General features: G+C 42.7%; 1 protein-coding gene across 3 annotated transcripts in view; it reads right to left on the bottom strand.

Moving 5' to 3' along the window:
• The window catches only part of LOC124205288 (basal cell adhesion molecule-like), a 38,551-nt gene that overhangs the window by 14,642 nt on the left and 2,399 nt on the right, over positions 1-21,510 (bottom strand). For 2 of the 3 annotated variants that reach the window (XM_046602673.1, XM_046602679.1), the window contains exons 2-7: positions 17,295-18,376; positions 15,891-15,929; positions 14,782-14,917; positions 11,533-11,780; positions 9,550-9,660; positions 8,075-8,290 (exon numbers count right to left, since the gene is read on the bottom strand). In XM_046602673.1, the coding sequence (XP_046458629.1) occupies positions 8,075-8,290; positions 9,550-9,660; positions 11,533-11,780; positions 14,782-14,917; positions 15,891-15,929; positions 17,295-17,760 (1,216 nt within the window). In that variant the 5' untranslated portion in view covers positions 17,761-18,376. The remainder of the gene's footprint in view (positions 1-8,074; positions 8,291-9,549; positions 9,661-11,532; positions 11,781-14,781; positions 14,918-15,890; positions 15,930-17,294; positions 18,377-21,510) is intronic. The other variant, XM_046602687.1, reaches the window with a different exon arrangement.

Below are 21,510 nucleotides of genomic sequence, written 5' to 3'. Positions count from 1 at the left end.
GCTATAGATCTCATAAAAGAAGAAAGATTTAAAATATGTCGTTTCAATTTTTTACAGGGCTCAGCAGTGATGACAGATGGAAAGATAAATCACAAACACACCGACAGCGCCATATCAACGGCTTATATTTCGAACAACAGCTATAGGAAGTCATCTATAATAATAGGAAAAAAGCTAATAATAAATATGAAAGAAATCACGGGTCAATCAGACAGCAGAGAGTCTCGGCAGTCAATATATTGGCTGTCAGAGATATATCTGCCTCCCTTATGTTTCCATCGAAGGCGACGTATATACGAGACGACAGTCAAAAGGAAATGAAGTGCCGCAGACATTAGAGACGCGGCGCGGCGGCGTTATATCACACGAGATCAACTTCCTTCCGCTTCTTTGATGACATTTCCTTTTTCGCATCCTGTTTGCACACACACACACACACACACACACGCGCACCTCTTTATAGATCCGTTGGATATCCTACGACGAAGTCGTATCAAGAAAAGGATTAAAAAAAATGAAAAGTTTCGAGACAGAAAATAATTCAATATCGTTGCGCTCTGTCTGATATTCCAGAGATCGGCTGTTGATTTCAACAACAACTTAACGTAACATTCACTTTGTCCGGATTCTCTGTTGCTGCTGCTGCTGCAAGTTATTTTTCCAAGTAACGGTGGAATTTTTCATTATTTCTCGCTTACATAGGAGAAAAGCTCATACATATTTAATTCTGTTGCGCGGCGCTATTATAGGCTTATTCTTCCGGATGACGCATTTGTCAGATCTATAGTATGTATCGTCGTTTCCCCCCATCAATTTTGATTTCTTTTCCCTATATGATCTTGTCTATATTGCATTCACGAAAGAAGAGGCAAGTTGCCTATGTAACCACTCTGCGCCGCGCGCGGATCGGCTTTTAAATAATACGCGAAAACTTTCAGCTCGCAAATGGATGCTGTGATGTCGTCTACTCATTATCGAACCAGTTGGCAGGTCCGCTCGTTCTCCAGCAGCACCCGAGTGACGAGCATTTGGCGGATGGCGGCCTTGTCAAGATCCAGCACAGCACAATGAGATGTGCACGCGCGCGGATGAGAAGAGAAGATCGGCCAACTTGGCCCCACGCTCTTTCCGTTTGGATATTCTCCACTCGCTCGTGATGTCGTCGACGTCGTCGTCTCTGCGATCGACTTTGAATTCCGCATCAGCGGATTCACCAATAGCGCGGCGCGGAGGACCAACAAAGTTTCGAAAACTTTGACCAGCATCGATCAGCGCGCACCAGCGCATGTTTTGTACCGGTACCATACATAATAAAATGACTGCCGAATTGTTGGCTTTTCTATGCGATGAAGCTAGCGACCGCTGTGTGTGTGCTGTTTTCCATTCTCAAACAATGTTCCGGTAGTACTACTACTACTACTACGCGGCATGTATAGACTTTCCCTATTTTTTGTTTGTTTTTTGTTTGCCGGAACATTTTATTTACTACGAACAGAGACTAAAGATATATAGCCCCCGCAGCAATATGCGGTATAGGCTACATATCTATAAAGATAAAGGAAAAGATGTATATAGAACTAGCACAAAATCTAATCAATAATATCGATCGTTTTTATACCGCGTACGGTTTTCTCTCTCTCCTTTTTATTTTATCAAATAATATGCGCAACTTGACTTTTTGTTTAGCTATTTTTTTTTCTATATTTATTCCTTCCTTCTCTTATCTGGTTTTCTTTCTTCCTCTAACACTCAAAAAGTTGCGTTCTCTCCAGCAAGAGCTTCAATTGATCAAACAACAATTCCTGGAATATCTCGTCTCCCTCCCAAGAAGCCGCCGATGACGACTTGAAACTTGTTGGTGGTCTTCCCTGACGTGATGAAGGAATATGCATTCAAAAAATGAACTTCAAGATTTGCAAATGGCCGACGCGCAATCACAGGGCTGCTGGACGCTCGATATTGTCTGACCGACGCGAAAGAAAATTGAGGTAATTTGGAAAATTCGATCAAATGATTTACGGAAATGTTCAAGTATAGACATCCTTATATAGACCGAAACCAATTCGAGAGGGTACTGATGTTGCTGCCGCACCCGCTGGCATAATAATTGGGCACTGGGCTTTTCCTGAAATGCGATAGACATCGTGATGTGCCTATCTACAGACGACTATATTACAGGAGTATACATCATGTAACTACACTACTTCAAATGACTACAAAACAGCTCATCGAGTTATATATTAATAAAGTTTAAAAGTTGGCCAAGTAACCGTACTACTGCTGCTGCTGTGCTCTGCGAACTGCATCACACTCAAATTTGTTCTATACTAACCAAAGTATGGAATTTATTTTGATTCTGTTTGTTTCGCATTTACAACAAAAAAAAAGGAAAGAGAATAAGATCATCCGACAAGGGAATAAGATAATAGCTCCTGTGTGCTATTATACGGAGACACTTTTTCTTTTTTCCTGCGCTCCTTTTTATTCTTTTGTATTTTTTCTAACTCTAGAAGAATCTACACACGTACTATAGACTGGCGATAACAATATTTTAAAAGACAACTTTTTCCTGTACATAGCTGCTCGACATTGTATTAGATTTGCGATATATAGGCACGCCGAGAGAGAGAGAGAGAGATAGAGCATCATCGATCGCGGTGAGCCACCCTAAACAGAATCCCCCGCGTACTAGATTCTATTATTTTAAAAAAGAAAAAAGAAAGGCGAAAATTGAATTTCTTTCAGTTTTTTTCATATACATAGTCGCCAGCACCACAACATCCAACGGATTTTAATCTTTACGATGCTATTATGCTATGCGCTCCCCACTCGGTTTCCAGTCGGACGACTGCTGTGCGCGTTGTATAGTAATATTAACCTTTTTCTTTACAGTAAAGATGAGAGATAGAAACTTTTTTGTATTTTTTGACAAGTGTCGTTTAGCCCTTCAGACGGCCTACGGGCAATTCGTATAATCTAAACGCGCGACACTGTGTCGGCTAACAATTGAAATTTTGGTCAAGATATGCTCGAGGTATATACACCCTCTATTTTGTTGGCAAACTTTTATTATAGATACAAAGTTTGTCGTGGACAATGTTGTTATAGCCGTCGGGCATGTATATAGGCAGTGAAGCCCAAACTCATTCAAAAGCAGACAGCAAATATTTGAAAAAAGCAAAAAAGCGCGCGTCCAAATCTTGCTGTGATTTGAATTGACAACCAGAGTTTCACTTATTTATATTATTCTTTTTCTTCGGCTTTTTTTTCATATGATCTCATCTCCTCGTCGTTGTCGTGGTTCCCGCCATTATTACATCTACCGCGCCCGTTTTCGTCGCTCATCGCCAGCGTTGACATGTTATCCTTTATATACCCAGCACACACGGTCGATTTTCTCTGTCAACAACCTTCGCTGCAGCGCTTGATGGTTTTGCATGTTCTGTGTGTGTATATAGTTAAGTACTCGCGCGGGAGAGTTGCGGGCGACGCTCTTCTCATCCCGCGGGACGACGTGACCCGTTACGTTTTCGGTACGATCGAATTTCACGGGAATTTCAAGAAGAAGAAGAAGAAGACAAAATTGAGATTGAACTGGTTTGTCGTGTATGTATGCCATTAGCCTATTCCAAATTGAACCTCAAAAGTAAATAGGAAAGGCCAAAAAAAAAAATAGGCGAAACAATAATCGCACCCACGTAAGAGAGAGCGAGAAACGAGAGTAAGTTGTGTATGTGTGTGCAGCAGCCAGCACAGCTCCGGGAAATGTGTGTGTAAAGCTTCCCCAAGTTGGAAAGTCAGCTTCCATGGTGATTTGATTAGTGCAACGAACCCGCGACGAATCAAATCTCAGCTATACACACAGTAGAGCACTACAGAGCAAAGCAGTTGCATCTCTCGTTATTGTCTGCGTTGATTGATCACACACGATAGAATCCCCACTATATATATATAGATGTACTATACTCCGGTTTCTCCCCCACCCGTTTCTACCTTTTTGGCTCAGACAAAAGTTTGGCTTTGGATGCCATTAAAAAAGAACGTGTTGTGCTGTGCTGGTATAGTCATATAGTCCCGAACTTTATATGTTTGCCATATTCTGAGAGTCGGCATGGTGCTGGTGACAAGTTCACCGAGTAGGAGGAGAGAGAGAGTGGCCCTTGATTGCAATTCCGTGAAAAATCAAACGTCAATTGGTATATAATATAAACCTCAACCCAAAGGGAGGAATTTATTTTTTCTTTGGTGGTGGATAAAGTAGATGGAAAGGTGATTTTGGCTCCAGCGGATAAACTTTTCTTCAAAGACCCTCAGCAGCAGCAGCAGCTGCGGTTGGAGGGGAAAAAAAGACTCAGGGGATTTATTATCGGCTGGGTGAAAAGTTATTAGTTATTAGCCAGTCAATTTATATATAGGCGCGGAATCAATCAAAATTCAAATCAAGAATTCCCGCGCGTTATAGAGCAGTCGAGTGTGTGTCAATTTGCATTTCGAATGTCGACGAGTTTGGCGTCTCAACGAGTCGACAAAAGAAATTGACAGAAGGATATGACGACTCTATTTCCAGTTTCTGCATAACAATGAGACTATAAGAGAGCCTGGAGTTCTTTCTTTTTTCTCATATAGCTCGTTGATCTTTTTTGGCGACGAAGGAAAACCCCCTGGGCAGCAAAAAGTTGATGAGATAGTCGTGAGAACTCCCGTAACTTTCTTCAACAGTCTTACGTATACATTAGACTGTATTAGCTGCTTCCGTCTAATAACAAGTTAATCTCTTCTGAGATCAAGCTATATCTACAAATCTATAGAAATGAATAATACAGTTTAGTGTTGTTTGCCTACCTACATATAGACAACACGTACTACGCCAACGCATATAAATATATAGGTCAACGGGGTCTTCTCCCCTCCATCGTCTTTGGAAGATGCTGCACAGCACGACTGCACACCCCACCTTTTCCCGAAACCGAAACAAACTGAATTGATAATGTACTGTGCGAGAGATGTCGTCAGCTGCCGATAACTATTATAGAGACCGAGCTGTGTGTATAGGTATACACGAATGGCACTCTATACCTATACAGTGGATCAAATATTTCTTTTCTACACTGCATGTCTCACGACTTTTCATCGATTTCATTTTGAAGTATTTAAAAAAGAGTGTCTCTTTCGCGGTTATTTGGCTATACCTACACACAATTGGTGTGTCGGTCGAATTCACGGAAATTTACTATTATATAACTCATGAACCGCCGTAGAATTTTGGTTTTTCTCCGCCTCATTATTAAATTAAATGATAAATTTTCCTTATTGGAAATCATTTTTTTTTTCGGAAACTGTTTCGGTATTGATTGTATAGTCAGTCAAGAGTTCACACGTTTGTATATATTCCGTACCTGCAGAACGGAATAACAGATGGAGTGGGCGCAGTCCCGAGCCTGTATCCTAGTGATAATGTTATATGCTCATTTTTTTTAATGATTATATCGTGTCATCGGTTGCTGGTCTTTTTTTTGTGTGCGATGAGCCTCTTGCGCTCCGCTCCCAGCATTGTGCCGTGTAATGTGGTGAGTTCTTATTATATAAGGAGAGAGAGCCGAGCCGAGCCGTCGTATATAGAACTGTTTATGACATTGTGCGCTGTGTGTGTTTATTATATATGTGAGGGTGGGCGTTGACGAGTGGCGTTGATGGGAGAGGCAACGATAATTACGAAACGGAGAGAGAGAGAGACCGCGGAGACGCTTGATTGGCTTCACGGCAGCCCAGCCAACGCACACATCTCCCGCTGTATTATCAATCGCTCAATAGATTACATACAGTCGCTCTTTTTTTTTTTTATTTTTCCCTCTGCGGCCTGTGGAGAGGTCCCAGGACGAGCAGGAGCACAGATGAAAGAAGATGCAACAACTCTAATGAGACTAGACAGCAGCATCTTTGGCTTTTCTCTTCATTCCACTCGTCGTCGCCGTCATTGCTGCTGCTGTTGATGGCCTCCAGTTATTAGTGAACCAGTAAGTCTATACTAGATCTAGTATTAGAGCTCTGTCTGGATTTGTTTTTGTTTAAGACATTTTGATGGAGGCGATCAATGAGCGCAAAAAGGAAAGAGAGAAAGAAAGAAAAACGAAGGCGTCGTATAAAATAAACGCCCTCGTCCGTCGCTTTTCGCCTTTCACTTGAAGAGAAGAGCTTAATCCCGGACCGAGCTGTTGTTGCTGTTGTTGTTGTTGCCGTTGTTGCGTCTATCTCCCAAGAAATTACGAGCGCCACTCTCATCTATACAAATCCCCCGCCCACAGCAGTAGCAGCAGCAGCAGCCTGAACAGTTAATTCTCTTATAGTCATATCTGCTACGTTATAACCTTATCAGCCTCTTTTTGTTTTGTTTTGTTTTGTTTATTATTAGATATAGTATAATCGCCATTACTTTTAGCGGGTGAGCGGAGAAGAGTTCATCGATAATTTGCCGACTTTGGGGGTTGTCCGCTGGGTCTGCTGGATATATGCCGTGCGGCCAAAGTGAAAACAACTTTATCTCCTATAGACTCCCAGAGGAGCCATCGTCTATAACTGACTTGATAATAATGTCCGCCCAGAGAATTCTACATCAGACTGTATATGGTCCCCACTTGCGTTTTTGCGCCATTAATTGATCCCCATTTTGAGAGCCCGGCGGCCCCAATATATACCGTATAAGATCATACGACGGTCGGCTGGAAAATATCTAACAACAACACCGACCCCAAAAGTATATTATATAAAAACGCACTCAAAGATCTCGATCATTTCCCGCAAGAATTGAAAGCCATTTTCCTGTACATATAAATTATATATCCGTATGTTGGGTGCCAACCGGACGTACTAACATGTACCGGGTTGATTACATGTCGGTGTATTATATACCTCATCGCTTTGCTTTCTTTTGTTTGTTTTCTTCTTATTCTTTCTCACGTTTAGATATTATCCAGGGGGGAAATAACGCGGGGCAGTTGTTCCGGTTGCATTTTTGCTATTGCGGACGACGATGATGTGTGCCCACTTCATCAACATTATCACACAAGACGATGTACACCAAATTTATCTGTACAATAATGGTATAGAGAGCTGGATCTAGAATTTCTTTTCTGTTTGTATAGAGCTCTTATTATATGTTTCGATGTCTTATATATTCGTCCCGTTGAGCCTTTCATGTTTGGTTCTCCGTATATGTACATTCACCTATTGTATACAGGACATTATATGGATTGAAATTCGGACTCTACGACCATCGTAGCCCATTTCAGCTAACAAAGTTGCCTTCAATACTCAAAAGCTTTCCAGCGTATATACGTTGGATGATCAATGACAAAAGTTGGCAGAGTTTCTCTCTTGCCAAAAGGTATATTTTTTCCCTCCTTTTTTGATTGTGTGTGTAACGTTTGATCTTCCAGCGCTGGAGTGCTGGTCTGCAAAACTTATACGGAATAAAAAAAAAGCCCAGAAAATGTTGGAGCTCATCTTATATATATCTTATTGTCCTTTTATTATTTTTTTTCCCCGGCAAAGTATTATGTCATTGTCATGGGCCCAAAAAAATAAAATAAAAATAAAATAAAAAAGCTGAAAAACATTTTCCTGAGCACGGAGTATTTAGAGCGCAGCAAGGAAAAGAGTAGTACGCTACATTTTCCCTGGGGCTTGTCGACTGCAGTTTGAATTGAAAAGGATAAATCTCAAGACGGGCCGCGAAATCGTGTTTGCAAAAGACTCGACGTCACTGGAGGAGAAAAGCCGCCACTTCTTTGATCTTTCTTCGCCTAGCTTTTTTGCCTTTTCATCTTCGCTTGAAACGATCGGGTTTATATATACATATACATATTACATATGTAGTATATAGGGCCGAGTGAATTAGAAACAAAAGGCACGTGCGTGTACACCGCACAAGGCCCAGCCCTGGCCCAGCCGAGTTTAGATCTATCATCTTTTGAACTATACAATTCAAATTTTCCCGCCGAAAAAACAAATTCGAATTTGAAAGGTTTTGCTGATAGATAGATAGATGATTTTGATTAAATAATAAATAACTACTCACGATTGAGTTCGATTTCGACGGTTTTGGTCAGCGGCTGCTGGGTGAAGAGACTGTTGGAGGCCTGACAGGAGACCTTTGAGCGCAAGTCGTTGCGACTGAGCCGCTCCAGCTGGAGGACGTTGCTGGCCACACCTTGATCCGAATACTGGCGCACTTCGACGTGACGGTCGATCATTCTCCCCTCTTGCCACCACGTCACTTCCGGCATCGGGTTACCTAACAGAAGTCAAACAAAAAGAGACAAAATAGAATCAACTCCTTCTTCTTATTCCTTCATTCGTTTTGTTAGCCCTTCACCCCGCAGGGCTTGTATAAGTAAATTATGTCCCAGTGGCTCAAGTGATGTGCGTGCTGCTCAATAGGCTTAGCGGGAGGAGATTGAGGATCGTATGAGCTGCTGGCCTTGTTGGATGGCCACAATCGACTGAAATCGATATGCACAGCTCACTGTGTCGACTTGGCGTAATTTGTTTCTCGACAAAAAGTGGCAGTTGGTGGTGGGGGGAAGTAATCGAGAGATCACGCAAATGATCCTATAATCGATGGCCATCACCAGATTACAATCATTGGTCATTGGATAGGAAAAAAGTAACTGCAGGCCCCCTGACAACGCTGTGTGTATAACGGTTGCTTCGCATTTCTTATCTGGAATGATCAAAGAGAATCGGTTGCTGTCGAAGAGGTTGGTTGAATCTCTCCACGACGTCGATCGTTGAATATCTGTGACCGGCAACGACGTCCAAATACTTACGATAGTCCTTCTGTGTGTGGCTGTTGCCCCGAACAAGCTTACAATAATAAAGTAAGGTCGGGAGCAAAGCCTATTTCCTTATATGTTTGACAAGGTTTCTCTTATTCTAGATTTATTTTTTCCATCTCTCTCTTATTCGTTATATATATAGCCCATAGCCTATACACATGTCCCATCGCTATTTTTCTTTTCTTTTCTTTTTTTGTGTGCATATCAATTTGATTCGATTTCGTTCGCCAGAATGAAACAGCCAGCCAGGCATAGCAAAGAGTTCTAGTGCCTGATGGGCCTGTATTTTTAGAGAGTATAGTGTATCCATCGCGCACGAGTCTGTATCTATATATATATATAGAATAAGTAAATATATAATGCCCCCACTGATGTGTATCTCTATATATGCTGGGCTAGATGAAGAGACGGATATTATAACCCAAGCCGGGCAGTGAGGCATATGCTGGAAAGCATCAACAACTTTAAAAGGTTTTTCTTAGACTTCTTCTTCTTCTTCTTCAGAGATTGGATCAAATTCTTTTAAAAGACTTGGCTGGAGCCTGGAGGGATGTACACTTTATATATTATTCTTTTCAGTTTCTCGATATAATAATTTAGGGACGAACCGGAGTTTTATCTAAATAAAATCTATTCACTTTGGGGTGTTGTTGAAACAACTTGGAAAAACAATCTAATTAAGTTAACTGTGAATTGTTTTTTGTTTTTGTTTTACCTCCGGTAACGATGCAGACAAGAATCAGCGTTGCTCCTTCGTCGAACGGACCGATAACGTCGCCCACCTCCATGCCTTTTTCGTTTGTGATTTTCATCTGCTTCGGTGGCACTATAATATATATTACATGAAATGTTTAAAAATAAATAAATAATCAAACAATTTATAAAAGGAGTAACAATTCAGTCAAACGAGTGAAATATAAAGATTATAGACATTGGGAAAGACACGCAAATGAAAATTGAAAAAAAAAGAAAGAAATGACGCAGCATATAGACAGAAATAAAGAAACATAATCAGAGAAATCAAAGTTATAGAGTTGCCATGGCGAACGAATAAAGTGCTGAGCTGATAACGAGACCCCTTGGCATTTACTACAGCGTCGTGTGTAACTATAGATGGGAGAGAGACATGTAGTTGTCACTTTGGAAAGTTCAGATTGGGGTCAAGCCTAATACAGTCGGAGCAGGTGAATCAGCACGTCAGCAGCGTCAATATAATACCAAGAAAAAAGAAAATGCGCAAATGTCTGGATGGGACTTTATTATGTAATGCCGGGAATGTATAGCGACAGTCGGTGTTGTATTAGCTGCTGCTGCTTGAAACGTTCTTGTATTTCGATTAGCTGAAGGCATATAATATTATAATAGAAGAAAGCGGATGATAACGAGTGCCATTGTTGACCAGCAGCAGAAGATGAGAGCCTAGACGTTTTACGATTGCTCGAGGCCAGCGTCAGTATATATTGAGGCTGATAATCAAATTGGATTTCTTGTTTCTTCTTATACTATTATTCTGCTGACGTATTTATATAAGACTCTGGCCGGCGATTATTCGCCTATTTTTATCTTTGCCTGCTGGATCCGGCCGCTCCCATCTTCACTTTGCCCGTTTTATATGTCCATCTGGTCGATATAGTTGCGGACAGACTGACATTTCATTGAGATCAATAATTAGATACGTGAACGGGTGCTATATATTGCCCGGGGAGAGATATATCTGCACCGGGGCCAAGACAAGACTTAATCACGAATTCCTCGGTATAGGAATATAATGGCAAGAAATACGAACAGTCGGTATATGTAGTACAATAAAGCACGCGCATCAGCAATAGACGTGATGCAATTGCAAGGTCCAAATGAGAGAGCCTTGCTGTTGGCTGCTGCTTTCGGCTGTCTATATCCGGCGCACAATATATATAACCCGCATCATCTCGAGTGAATTTACTAAAACATGGCAGCCTCACAGCGATAGATAGATCTAGCGATTGATTATTTGATTGATATTGTTGGACGTGATTCGATCGATCCCGCATACACAGGAATGTCGAATCTCTCGTAGACGTTGTACAATACTGATGTATCTACTCTTTTTCCTTCTCCCTGCTGCTGTTCGCACAATAGTCGATCAGCCATCTCCGACTGCATGTGGATCATCAGATTTCATCGACCCGTGTGTTTAGGTCTATATAATACTGCCTTAAATCTGATGTCATCGAATATTCAATTGGGCCGGTGTTGCATAAGTTATATAGCTCAGCGTATCAAAACTTGTCGAAATAAATTTGGCCATTTTCCCGTATACATATTATACATATACATCCGGGGTTGTAATATTATTTGTTGGCTGCCCATTGTACATATAATAGCAGTCGGATAAATCAGACTTTTATCTACAGCGTATCTTATGTGATGCTTGATCGATCCATCAGCGCTCGTGACCGGCAACAAGACCTTATAGACATTTGAACGCAACTGATGTCCAACCGCAAAGTGTGAAAGAAAAAGAGATGGACATCATAGACTCTGCGATTGTCTTTCAAAGACTGGCCATCATCCGCACGCGTCGGTAATAATCTGATGGATCGCTCGACTCCGCCCGAAACTTCCGAAAAGTACATAGGAGCCCCCCAGCAAAAACACAATGGGAATATATAAAAGATAAAAACATAAGAAATATAAGACATAAGACGTAATCGCTCACCGACGACGGTGAGATTGACGCGGCTGTTGCGGGTTGGCGATCGCTTGAAATCGACGCGGCATCGGTAGAGTCCGGCGTCGGCTTCGTGGACGTTGTCGATCGTCAATCCTCCGCCTCCTACGCCCGAAGACGATCTGTTATTCGTCTGCTGATGAGGCAGCAGTTTGCTGAAGAAGGCCCGCTTGCCCAGTATGTTCTCGTCCGACCAGTGGCGGGGCCTTTGGGCGTACTTATCTCGGGCGTCGTACCTGCCAAATGGATGAATAAATCAAACAATGCGCATATACATCCATCAATTTCATTCTAATATCATCTTGGCCAACCACAGAAAGAATATAAAACCGCGCGAAAATTTGAAAAAAAAAACTTATTTGATAAATTATTTGATTGGCATCGTCGGATGGACAAAAAAGGACGAAAGTCCGGCATTGCTGGAAAAACATAAGCAGCATAAAGGTATATAGAAACTGCAACTATACATATAACAACGGAGAATCACAAAACACTGAGCTCTGCGCAGCAGGGGGAGGTCGGGCAAAAAGTTGGAGCGATCACGCGATCCGATCATTTTCTGAGGAAAACACAGAGAGAGAAAGAGAAAGAGAAAGAGAGAGAAACCTATGGAGAATTCATGGTCAAACAGACGACAAATCACGATTGAAGCTAAAAGGAAAATATATAAAGGACACACACACACACACACCGAACACAAAGGACTTGGAATCATCTGCCCTTTATAGAGCATCAGGATATCTCGCCGGTGACCTGTGTTTTCGGTCTAGCAATGTACCGTACTGCGTCGCACACTTTCGATCGACATCGAAATAGAAAGATATAACAGCCCAGCACACAGGGAAAAAAGGTATAGCTCTCTCCTAGAGCTGCACGCGGACGCACTGTGGACGCCAAAGTTTCATTCCACCAGCATTCTGTACATGGGAAGTCTTGATTGATCGGTTGGTACACACAACACACAGCAGCAATGGTGGAATGAATAACAGATCAGCTCAGTTCGTTCCCCGTCACCGCTCCGGATCTGTCCTCAGCTAGCGCCAGTCCGTCAAGGGAGAATTAATCAGGGAGAATCTAACGGGTTGTTGTTTGACATAAGATGCTTTTGGCAATGAGATTTTCTAGGATTCCGTTGATATATATAGTATGTACATGTACGATGGATATCGCCGCGGAGAATGTCGGTCAATCGCTTGTCGTGGAATTGACTAAGTAGACGCGCAATCAGACTGTACATCAGGAATAACGCGCGCGGACATACCAGAACAGCACCATGTGCTGGGACGCCGAATAGCTGATGCTGGCCCAGCACAGTTCCCTGCTGCATACATTATATTATTTGCCCGCGCTATTATTTGCCGCCATTGGGTACGCGCGTGTTATTCAATTCGGCTACCAATTGCTGGGCGATGGCTTATAACACCACAAGGAAATCAGAGCTTGTATTGTCTAATCATTAGAGAGACTGTATGTATATAGACCCAATGCCCTATTGTCGTTCCAGTCAGCCAGATGAAGACTATATCTGTACACACGTCGGGTAGATTTGTGTGCGCTGGTGTCGACTGTCGACCCTTTTGTTCTGGCCAGTCTGGCGGAGGGGGGGAAATAAAAAGAAAAGAACGGCGCGTGAACGTGAGCGAGAGTGGGGGTCGGGGGAGCGCGATATTGTGAATGACTTGAGAGAGAAACCAAAACCAACACAAAAGAGCTCTTCTTTGATTATTCGACGTGTACCTCAAGCCCTCGAGGTAAAAAACAAAAAAAGAGCGAAACGTGAAAATGAAGGGGGTCCGTGCGGGGTTGCCGGGCTAATATACGTCGAAAATATGACACAAAAGAATCACGATCCAGATAATATATTAATACAAAGACAGCAGGAGAAACTTTTTTTTCTTCTTTGGGTTTTTAAAAATTTCTTTGAACTTCATCTCACATTTTCCAAACTCCTGCCGGCTCTATTTATATATAATAGACTCTGCCTTTCGAAATCTACCTTTTATTGCTAAGTTTGAATGGCGAAGAATGTACAACGCAGCAGCAGAGAGTTTAAAAAAATAAAATAAACGACGGAAAACTTTTATATAGAACTGGTGGAATGATATCCGCTCCGTTCGCCAAAAGTGGTTAATAGTCATTTTTATGTGCTAACAAACTTTTCCGGTAACATACTATATACTAGAACATATATATATCCCCTGAAGTATAGAACTACTCTATCTCTCTCTTCTCTCTCTCAAGTATGTGTACAGTGTAATGTGTGCTCATCGTTCGTTGCACTATACATCTACTTAAAACGAGGCCAGAGCCTGCCAGAGCTGCCGGCTCGAGCATCTTTTATCGTTAAAAGTCTCTCTCTACACTAAATAGCTATACTGCTGCTGTGTGTTTCTTGGCCTTCTAATAAAACCAACCGCGCAAATCTTTCGTCCTCGGAAACTTAATTTTTTTTCGCTTGTTAGCTTCTGGTTTTTAAAAAATAAAAGAATAAATGGTTTCAGTCTGTTGGCCGGCAGTGTGTGTAGAACACGGAACGCTGCCAACGGTGCAGTTGACCCCTACATGCATATATATACATCTCGTTATGTTATGTATAGCATGTACTTCTATTACTCTCTCTAGTTGTTATTTTTTAGGAAATGTATAATATGGGGCTGTATAGCTGGACGCGGGACACGAATATAAGTGTATAAGGGGTCTAATGCATCAGGAGAGAGTCCGGAACGGTGTGTGCGATGTGCAGGATAAATAACAGCCGACCGGTCCAATTACACGTACAAACAAGAAAAGGTGCGCATTCAGCCAACAATAGACAGGCTATACTATGATGATATGATGATGATGGTGATGGCGCTCGGTCGTTACAAATAGCATCAAGCTAAATAATAAACAGCCAGCGGATTTCTCAGCTGGCGATGAGTCGTGAGAGAAGTCGTGACGATAATAACTATGCAGCAGGAAATATAGTATGGTAGTATGGTATTGGGGCGGGGATAAATACGCTAGACGGACGCGCGGGATATTTCGCCCGGCACTCGTGCTGGCAGGGCAGCACATATCGATCCTATTATATACACGTATACTACACTAAATAACAAAGCCATTGTTGACATAGCAACAAATATGCGGAGCGTCAAAAAGCAGCGCACGTTGAACCGGAACAAAATATGAAATGCATTCAATTTCATCAGCAATGATGATAAACTTTAAAAAAATAATAATAATTTGGCGACTTACGTGTAAATGGACTGACTGGATCCATCCTTGTAGAATAGGACGAGACTAGCCTGGTCGTCCTCGTCGTCTGTCGGCGTGACGTCGCACGGGAGATTCGTTTTCCCCTTGACGACGCTAACGACGTGTTGCAGTGGTCCTGTGTACATCAGCAGCGGACAAGAAAAAGAAAAAAAGAAAATGAGAAGCAATTTTTTTGTTTGAGGGACGAATCAATGTCATCCCCATTGTGTAACACGAACTTGAACAATAATCAAAAGAACGACGACAGATAGACGTACTATATACTGTGAAACATCAATCAAAAGAAATGAAACAAACCCAAAATCAATTTAAAAAAAAATGCGACCCAAAATGTATTGCTTTTTCATTTTTGTGTAATGGCCATCGCGTTTCTTCGCTTTGGTCCCGCGGTCGACCTTATATTTCCCTCAATTGCGTCGAAAAGAAAAGTCAACGCCCCATTGAAAAATATGCCTCTCCCTCCCCACTTTGCAACATGTACAGACCTCCCAGCAGTCCCGCCATCGATAGTCAGGTATATATAATAAACAGCAAGCACGAAATAGAAATGATAACGCAGCGCATAATTCAAGAATGCCAGCACAACAGTGATGGCTTTGATAGGAAACGCCATACAATCCCGCAGACATGGACACACAATCAAACTAAAGGCAATCAACGGATATCCCATCTATATTATGTATTAGCGTCTACACACGGCGAGTGATAGACCCAACTGACTTGGATTACCCTGTGGGCGTTCGAAAATATCTGACATCATTCTTTGAATAGCCAATAACAAAAAAGAAAGAAAAACACATTCGTGAGAGATAAGCGTGTGCACATTCAACAAAAGGAAATGATGATATGCGACATATAACACAGATTCGAATGCGCATGCTGGAAGATCGCAGTTTCTTGTGTTGCTTGTTGACACATTTGGTCGTGCGTGGTGTATAAGGCAGGTAGGGCTGTATAGTATCTAATAATAATACGTGCGCGGATCGTGCTCTTGATTGGATTGGATTCGTCGATCCGTCTCTAATATTATTTGGAGACCAGCATATCCATGGTCTTATAATACATCTAACAATCATCAGTCGCCTTACCTGGCGGTTGAACGCTGTCTGCGCCGTGGGCTCCGTTCCCTTTGATATACGTATTTGATATACAACATATAAATAAATCCCTCGCGTTTGTTTGTTTGTTTTTTGAAAAAAAAAGTTAGTGATTTGCGTTAGCAAAGACGCAGCATGATTGGAACAGACGTAAGTATAGCTAGTAGACATGATCAGCGAAATGTAGATATAGAATAGATATTATTTATATACTATACAATAAAAGACGGCAGAGCAGCAGCAGACGGCACGAAAATTGACTTTCTTATCTCTTCTTTTGGGGGTTCGTCGGTACTTGAGACGCGCATGTATTTGAGACCTTTTTGTACAGTGAGCACACAAGGCGAGTTTTTTTTTTTTTCTCTGCTGGGGTGTGTTATACTAGACGTATAAAAGGTAATAGAGAAACTCAGACCCCCCATATGCCAGCCCGCTGTGCTGCTGTGTGTTAGGTTTGACGTGAATGCAACGAAGCAAGCCGAGTCACTCTGTAGATGACGTCATTTCCAAAAGCCATTGTTAAAGACAGCATTAAGGTAAGTTAAAACTTCAAAGGAAAAGAAGAGGAGGGGGGGGACAACAGAGAGAAGAAAAAGAGCCGAGCTCCTAGCGCCATTTTATCAACGCGATTTCCATCTTGGGTATTTTATTTTATTTTTCTTGTTTTTTAAAAGAGACGATGAGAATCCTGATATGTCTGATAAGATAAGCCCCATGAGCTTTCTAATTGATAACTGTCGATAGCTGTTGAATGACTCGGTAGATTTATATCGCGGGAAGAATGGATAAAACGAAATAAAACAAAAGTTTCAAAAATTTGAATTTGGCGCTCTTTTTTTCCCGATCGATTTGAAAACGAAATGCGACAAAGAAATAGGGTGGGGGAGACAATTTGAGGATTTCATCCGGTTACCAGGTCGTTGTGTGCGCGGCGTTGAAAATGTGTCGACCACCGAAATAAAATTTCCGTGTCTACCCGTCGCCCCCGCATAATTCCTTCTGGGAATTTCATTTTTGATTCAGTTAACTATTCTAGAAAATTTGAATTTCTGTGTGGCAGGCAGAGAAGGGGGGGGGAGGATGAGGATCTGTCCTATCTATACGCATATAAATGGACTTTCGTTTTGGCCCATTTCCATGATTCGAATTTACTCAACTTTTGGAAGGCAAGGGGGGAGAAAAGTGAGAGAAAAGATTAAGACGTAATAACTATTAGGCGGGGGGGGGGGATGAATAATTGAACGTGAGTTGCCACCGTCGTTTGATTCGACCCGACTAAAATAAAACGCGAGAAATACACGGACACAGCAGGGTTTTATTTAGAATCTGCTGGAGATGAGAGAAACCTAATACATCTATTCCCTTTCTTATAAAATGTTAAAAATAGAAACTTACCATCTTCATCGTCCGTGTCGGAAAGCTCACGATCGTGAGCGTGACACGGTCGACAGGCCGCCAGCGCTAAGAGCAAAAGGGTCAGGATGTTGTGAAGGATCTGCCGTCGTCGTCGTCGCGGCTTGGCTTTTGCTGATGCTGGCGGGCACCAGCACCCGACGTCGTTTCTGATTCTTCTCCTTCCCGCATCACTTTCGGCTTCTGTTTCTCCGGTCCCGGCTCTTGTCGACTGCCTTGTTACCCCGGGCCTTGATCCTCCCATCCTGCTGGCGGTGACGGCACTCGTCCCGCGGGAGTAGTTGCAGCGACGACAGGCCGAGAAGACACAGGCAACGTCACGGGCGACGACGACGACGCCGTTACGTCCCACTCGGCTCTGCCCGTCCGGCATCAGCATCTTTTCGACTCTTGAGCTCCTGCTGCTGCTGCTGCCATTACCGACGGCCGTCGTCATGGGGATTTCCATCGCTCTCGCTCACAACTTCTCAGCTATACACCCCCACCCCTACTGCTGTATATATCCGTCCGTCTAGTATTCCTCTTCTTGACGGGATCGGCTTTGTCCTCTCGCGTGTCACTGTCGCTCCCCTTTTCCGTCGTCCCTTCACGGGCCTCTTCCGCCGGCCGGCGGTTGCCAAAGTAACCCAACTCTCCGCGCCCAAAGAGTAGACCCAGCAGAGACTATATGTTATTATAGGACCACACAGCACAGCAGCCGAACACTCACGGTCACTTGGTGGACAGAGAATAAATGCAATAGGCTTAATAGATGCTGCTGTGTGGCGGAGCAACTTTCACCGAAGGTTTTTCTTTTTCTTTCTTTTCTTTCAAGGGTTCACTGGTTTTTTTATTTATTTATTTTCTCGGAGCCGGAAGTCCGCACACGCTCGGCTCCTTGGTTCATGCACGCACGCTCCCGTCTACAAGAGGTGGGTCGCGCTTATCCGGCCCGCTTCTATTCCATCAGTAGAGACGGACGACGAGCGGCGACAGATCGATGGAATTGACATCCGGGCCAGTTTGATGTCGCGAAACTCTTCTTCTCTTATATACTGTTGATGGTTCTCGCTGGTGGGAGGATTCTAAATAACAAATGAAAGAAAATTTGTAATAAAATTCGATAGATATAAGGTGAATATATAATCGAGCGGAAACTACCGTCCCGCATAGATTGATGGACTCTATATTATGCGTCTCTATATATAATATTCATAACAGGCTCTGCGCAAAAAAAAAAAAAAATTGAGCGACGTGACAATCGACACGCTCGCGTCATATCTTGTCGAGCAGAGCCAGTGCGTGACTTGATTGAAATTGGGCGAAAGGAGGAGAGAGGTCCACCTTTTTTACTTCCCCCGTCGCCTATATAGAGTAATACAGCTGGCGCCCGACACCCATCGGCGCATCAGCCTATCGACATTGTGTCAAATGTGCGCATTCCCGCAAAAGAAAAGAAGGAAAACAAAAAACAAAAAAGGCCTCGAAAGGGATCGACATTGTGTGTTGAAAGATTGATGAAGGGCCGTGAGAGTGAAAGGCAACCACACGAAACGTCTATAGGGAGAAATCGACTATAGATACGCAGCGCTATACATGCCTATATAACAGCGCACAAGGAGCTATAGGAGCAACGAGGTTATACGGGCCGTTATCCATAATGGATCCGTTTGCTGACATGCAAGGAAAAAGGGAAACCGCAACGCCATCAGCAGCGACCGACCCTCATCCCCCCGTGACAATCGACAGCCGACCGAGCGAAAGGCGAAAGGCCGACCTATTGAATTATCCACGATAGCGACTGGCGGTTGGCCGAAAAGCCCAAAGATATGTGTGATGTGTTGTCCGTGAATGACAAGAGTCCGCAGATCTCTCGACTACGCGTCAAAGAACGGCCGGGCAACAGTTCCAGCAGTCGAGTAATAAATAAGGGTTCGTCATTCACACAAATGACGTGAATAACATCTTTTCAATCCAAAATCTAAGGTCCATTTCTGCTGAGCTTTGAAAACGTGCAATTCATTTTGCGCAGTTTTTCCTAGAAATTGACAGTGGCCGCCCAAGTTGTAAACCGTATATAGTGGCCCACGGTATAGATATAAGCCCCCCCGCTATTTATAATTTAAGAAAAGGACGACAGGTCGGCTGGGAGCCATTGTGTGTGTACAGGTATATAAACAATATCTACGACTCCATATAGATTATGGACAATGACGCGTGCGTCTACACAAAAAGGGGCTAAGAGAGAAGCCACCCATCAAAATCAAAAGACACAATATTACACCGTACAATACGACATTTCCGCCGAGATATATCGCCATGACGATGAACCGAAAGATTACGTGTGTCTACCATTTATACAGCACACTGGAGCGAATAGTTCTATACACGAAGACAAACTGTCTGTGCTGCTGCTTGGTGATGGGCTTGCGGATGGAACAAGCTGCTGCATATAGCAGCGGGACTGAGGCGCCACACACAGCACAACTGCCAGCTGTCGCGCCGCCCACCCGGGCCAACTTTATTACCCGAAGCGTCTATATAATGCTACACAGTCTGTCTAAATACCCGAGCTTTCTCTCTCTCTCTCTCTCTCTTCTTTCTGCTATGTAATACGCAAAAGTGTAGATAAATCTTTAAGACACTCCTTTTGGCATTCGCCCTGCGTCACAATAACAGCTATATATACAGCGCACACTTCTCAACGTATGTGTAGAGGGAATAAAATCGCGCCGAGAGCCAATCGGATCTCGATTGACGACTTGTACAAAAGCCGACGCCACCGTGCGCGCTCCTTTGCTCCTTTATGCATTGCCAGGTCATCAGGGCCAAAGAGTGCTCGGCGCGGAATATCAACTTGGCGGTGAATAGCGCATGAAGAGCAAAAACTTTTTCCCACTATACACACACACACACTCAGATGGACGGCAATGCGATAAACTTGTTATAATATTATACAGCTCTCGTACGAAATAAATGATAGACTATTCCAGCGAACAAAAAAGACTGATGATGTACAAGGATTTTGTCATCATCTCCTCATGCCATTTAATGAAATGTTTTTTTGATATTATACCAGTCCCGCAAAAAAAAAATAAACGAGATGATGTGGTCGCCATCAGTTTTTGACGACATTTGTGACGTGCCTGGTCGCGCTAATATTGTCGTAAAAGAAAGAAAGAAAAAAGGCTATAAAAGAAAGGAAACATATAAATGCCAGGAACCAACAGCAGTGTCTGAAACGAGCTGTAGTTATAAAGCATTGACATCGTCCACTTCCAGCTGAAGAAATATAAAAGAGAGAGAATAAGGCCAACACTTAATCTAATATTAACCGGCTGCAACAGCGAAAACATAAGACACACGCAGGAGCGATACATTTGGCTAGATAGAGATGTGACTATATAGACCGCGACTACTAGGCCTATAATCAATACCGCGCGATGGGCTTTGGGGGTGATCCTGACGAGACTAAGACGTAAAAAAAAAAAAAAAAAACGATTTGTAGACTGTATAGATATCGTCGGGATTTTCAGGGGTGCTCCTCTCATATCGACCGCATGCATTGGCTAAAATATACTTATTAAATTATCCCGCCCAATCGGTTGATTGAACTAAGTTCCGCTTATCATTTTCAAAATGACTATGGCATATTAAAAAATTTGAAAAATCCAGAAAATATAAGAATGAAATTTTCGGAAATGTTGTAGATCTGATTGGCTATTTGGTTTTTCCCATCTATTGTGCAGTGAAACGGCTTCGTCATTGAAGCAATCAACACGCTGGTTCACGCCGCCGTTAACTTTATACATAAATATATAGTGTACACCAACTCCCGAACGAACCCGCCAAGACAATAGCCTTTAGACACACAAACAATGCTATGCCAACGCCCCTCCCAGTTATACACTTACACCCCGCCGTGTTACAAATAAAAGAATAACAACAACACCCAAGGACCACCCGCGTCGTATCCCACCTCGGAATCGAACTGATGTGCATGTAGAGAGAGAATAAATCAACACTGCTGGAGATTCTCGTTAACTTATGTATGTATACTCGACTTTGATGACCGTTAAGGACTTGATGGTCTGCACAGATTTCGTCATCTGCTTGCACTGTCGATATATAGGTGCTGGTGGAGTGCGTTATATAGTCATAGGTGATATAATGCGCAATATATCTGTGTTGTGAACAGAAGAAGAAGAATTATAAGAGA

This window comes from Daphnia pulex, chromosome 2, assembly GCF_021134715.1.
Source record: "Daphnia pulex isolate KAP4 chromosome 2, ASM2113471v1".
Classification (NCBI taxonomy): domain Eukaryota; kingdom Metazoa; phylum Arthropoda; class Branchiopoda; order Diplostraca; family Daphniidae; genus Daphnia; species Daphnia pulex.
This window is presented reverse-complemented; position numbering and strand designations above follow the sequence as displayed.